The sequence below is a fragment of the Myotis brandtii genome, unplaced genomic scaffold (assembly GCF_000412655.1).
Source record: "Myotis brandtii unplaced genomic scaffold, ASM41265v1 scaffold986, whole genome shotgun sequence".
Taxonomy (NCBI): domain Eukaryota; kingdom Metazoa; phylum Chordata; class Mammalia; order Chiroptera; family Vespertilionidae; genus Myotis; species Myotis brandtii.
The window spans coordinates 3053539-3057433 of NW_005372102.1; the positions used below are offsets into that span (position 1 = coordinate 3053539).

Genomic DNA, 3895 nt, shown 5'->3' on the forward strand with positions numbered 1-3895 from the left:
GCCTCCTGGCTCAGCGCTCCTGCCGGGCCCAGGGCACAGCTCCCGCAGGGCCCACGGCACAGCACAGTGCGGGTAAAACAGCCTCGACACCAGCTGTGCCAGGTGGCGGGTGTGAGCAAGGGTGCCGTTCCTGCCCCCGGCACCTCATCAGCGTGAGAGCTGCCCGCTGTCCACGGACCATCAGGAAATGGGCGTGTCCCGTCGGAGGAGACGCCCAGCAGGGCCACGTGGAGCCAGCGAGCCCCCAGCCCCGTGGGAGGTGCCAGGAGACCGCCTCACTTGCAGCTGCTGGGAAGTGAGGGCCAGTTTTTATAAAAGTAGACACACAACCGGCATTCACCCAGAGAGATGGAGGTGCAGGCGTGCACAGGCCTGTACACACGTGTTCACAGCAGCTTGGTTTGTAATCTCTCCAAACCGGGCTGGTGGTTGAGCGAACCTCGGTGCGTCCCTGGAAAATGATGCTCAGCGGTAAAAGGAGGCTCCTGAGTGAGAGCTCCCTGCGAGGCTGCCGGCTTTCTGAGTCCCTTTCTAGAGCATTGAACGTATGTAGACAGACAGATAGACACAGACGGATAGCTAGATAGACTGATAGATAGATAGATAGATAGATAGATAGATAGATAGATAGACGGATAGATGATAGATAGATAGACAGACAGACACGGACGGACGGATAGACACAGATAGCTAGCTAGACAGATAGACAGACTGATAGCTAGATAGATGGATAGATGATAGATAGATAGACAGACAGACAGACGGATAGCTAGACAGACAGACGGATAGATAGATAGGTCGATAGGCAGGTAGACACAGACGGATAGCTAGATAGACAGACGGATAGATGATAGATAGATAGATAGATGATAGACGGATAGATGATAGATAGACAGACACAGACGGACAGATAGACACAGACAGCTAGCTAGACAGACGGATAGCTAGATAGATGGATAGATAGATAGATAGATAGATAGACAGACAGACGGATAGATAGATAGGTTGATAGGCAGATAGACACAGACGGATAGATAGATGGATAGATGATAGACGGATAGGTAGACAGGTAGATGGATAGACAGACGGATAGATAGATCGATAGGCAGATAGACACAGACAGATTGATAGATGGATAGGTAGATAGACAGGTAGATGGATAGACAGACAGGTAGGTAGATTTCAGAGAGTGGGAGAGAGGAACATCAGTGAGGAGAGAATCTGATTGGCTGCCTTCTGCACAACCCACACTGGGGATCAAGCCTGCAACCCTGGCATGTACCCTGACTGGGAATCGAACCATGACCTCCTGGTTCATAGGTCGAAGCTCAACCACTGAGCCATGCCAGCCAGGCCATTTCTAGAACATTCTTGAAGTGAGTCACAGAGATGGTGAACAGATGGGTACCTGGACCCAGTGCTCACACAAATAGGAATGCGTGGTAAAATGGCACAGAGCTGGGGGGCCCGTGTGCGCACACGTGCACACACCCATATGGCAGCACATACGTGGCAGCACACAAGTGGCCGCACACGCGTAGCGGCTGGCAGGAGCCTGAGCTTGCCGAGGTGGGTTGCCTGTCTGCTGCGTGTGCCGGGCTCTGGGCTCTGGTTCCGGGTTCCTGTGAGTCTGTTTCCAGATAAAGGTTAAGGAACCAGCCTGCGCTCTGTGAGCCCGCGCTCACCCTGTCCACCCCACTGCCCGCGGCCCCTGCGGCTGTCACCACCGTCGCCCACGGAGCCGCTCTGATGGCTGCTCGCCCTGCGTCCTGGCCCCCGACTAAACGTTGGTTTTGCAATGCCTGTGTCTCTGAGACTCCCTCACGGACCAGGCGCTGCCCCATGTTCACGCTCACCGCCCGGAATTGTCTCCCCAGGCTCACCCAGTGGATTCACTCCTGGGGCCTTCGGTCCCAAAGCAGCCCCCCCTCCCAAGGGCGGCAGCTCCTGGCAGACAAGTCGGCCCCCGACCCAGGGCGCCCCACGGGCCCCCCAGACCAAGCCACCCCCCAAAACCTGTGCACAGCCAAGGCCTAACTACGCGAGCTTCAGCGTTATCGGCGGCCGAGAGGAGCGGGGTATCCGCGTCCCCAGCTTTGGTGAGTCCTCTTCCCTCCGTGTGGACTTTTTCCCGGGAAAGCTCTGAGCCCAGAGCCCTCACCATAGGAGCCACAACTGGGTGGGGGCGCGGTTCTGATGGTGTCTGTGGTGTCCCCGTCCCGGCCAGTGCGGCCCAGGTGGCCAGGCCCATGCTGCCGGGAACTGGCCTGGCTATGGTGTCATCCCTGGGATGGCATAGCCACGTCAGCCCCAGGCGGTGACCTTTGCCCCCGTGGAGCCCTGTGGGTGCTTCCCACACAAGGTCCAGTGGGCAGAGGGTCAGCAGCCATGTCCAACCCCCCCCCCCGCTCCAGCTCAGAAGCCGCGGGTGTCGGAGAACCATTTTGAAGACCTGCTGTCGAACCAGGGCTTCTCCTCCAAGGCCGACAGGAAGGGGCCGAGGACCATCGCCGAGATGAGGAGGCAGGACCAGGCGAGGGACACAGACCCGCTCAAGCTGAAGGTGCGCGGCGGCGGGGGCAGAGCGGCCGGGGTCACCCAGGGCGTCCCCGTGTGGCCCTTGTCCTGGGCGCTGAGGTTCCCTGGGGCCAAGATCACCTGCCTTTGCCGCGTGGGCAGCAGCTGCCGGGCCAGCTCGCACGTTTGGAGGGTTGGGGGGGCGTCTCCCACCCAGGCTCCTGGCCTTGGAGAGTTTGCAGTGGATGCGAAGCGGGCGCGCAGCCCCTCCCCCAGCGGCTCCGCTCGGGCAGCGTCAGGCTGAAGGCGGAGGCTCTGCTCTCTGTTACTCGGGGTCTGGCTCCTCGGGAATTCTAGCCGTACCTAACCCCAGCCCGCAGGGCGGGCGACGTGCCTGAGGCCCCCTGGGGGAGGGCGTCTGCCGCGTGCACTCCGGCCTCTGCTGGGCGCCTAAGCCCAGGTGTCTTCATGGCAGATCGGTGGAGATGGGGGTGTGGGTCACTGACAGGCCACCGGAGCCTGGTCTGTCGTCCTGCTGGGCCCTGGAGCTCCAGGACAGGCTGTGCGGCCGCAGTGGGGGGCTGGCCGTGAATTCCACGCTGTCGTGTCCTATGTGGGGTCTGGCCAGGCCTGGGAGTGGTGCTGACCGTGCCTGGTAGGGTCAGCACAGGAAGTGGGACAGGGCCTGTTCTTGTGGCGTTGGAGGCTGGCTTGGGGTGGATGCGTGTGGAGTGTTGCGATGCTGGCCCATGCATGGGGGCTGGGCCAGGACTCCTGCCTGCAGCTCCACATCTCCCCCAGCTCCTGGACTGGACCGAGGGCAAGGAGAGGAACATCCGCGCCCTGCTGTCCACACTACACACCGTGCTGTGGGACGGCGAGAGCCGCTGGACGCCCGTGGGCATGGCTGACCTGGTGACGCCCGAGCAGGTGAAGAAGCAGTACCGCCGGGCCGTGCTGGTGGTGCACCCCGACAAGGTGAGTGCCCACTGGGCGGGTCCACTGGGAGGTGAGTGCGGGCAGGGTCCACTGGGAGGTGAGCGCCCACTGGGCGGGTCCACTGGGAGGTGAGTGCCCACTGGGCGGGGTCCACTGGGAGGTGAGTGCCCACTGGGCGGGTCCACTGGGAGGTGAGTGCCCACTGGGCGGGGTCCACTGGGAGGTGAGTGCCCACTGGGCGGGTCCACTGGGAGGTGAGTGCTGGGAGCGATGCCAGGAGCTGGCGTGGGACCATCCTCCCCTCCGTCCCGCAGGCCACGGGGCAGCCCTACGAGCAGCAGGCCAGGATGATCTTCATGGAGCTGAGCGACGCCTGGTCCGAGTTCGAGAGCCAGGGCGCCCGGCCTCTCTTCTGAGCCCTCTGGTCACAGCTGCATGT

General features: G+C 61.5%; 1 protein-coding gene across 1 annotated transcript in view; it reads left to right on the forward strand.

Moving 5' to 3' along the window:
• GAK (cyclin G associated kinase) overlaps nt 1-3889 on the forward strand; it is a 44213-nt gene extending 40324 nt beyond the window's left edge. Inside the window, exons 27-30 of the mRNA XM_014533466.1 lie at nt 1878-2099; nt 2415-2563; nt 3319-3495; nt 3771-3889. Of these exons, the coding sequence (XP_014388952.1) occupies nt 1878-2099; nt 2415-2563; nt 3319-3495; nt 3771-3872 (650 nt within the window). The 3' untranslated portion in view covers nt 3873-3889. The remainder of the gene's footprint in view (nt 1-1877; nt 2100-2414; nt 2564-3318; nt 3496-3770) is intronic.
• Nucleotides 3890-3895: the final 6 nt, after the last annotated feature.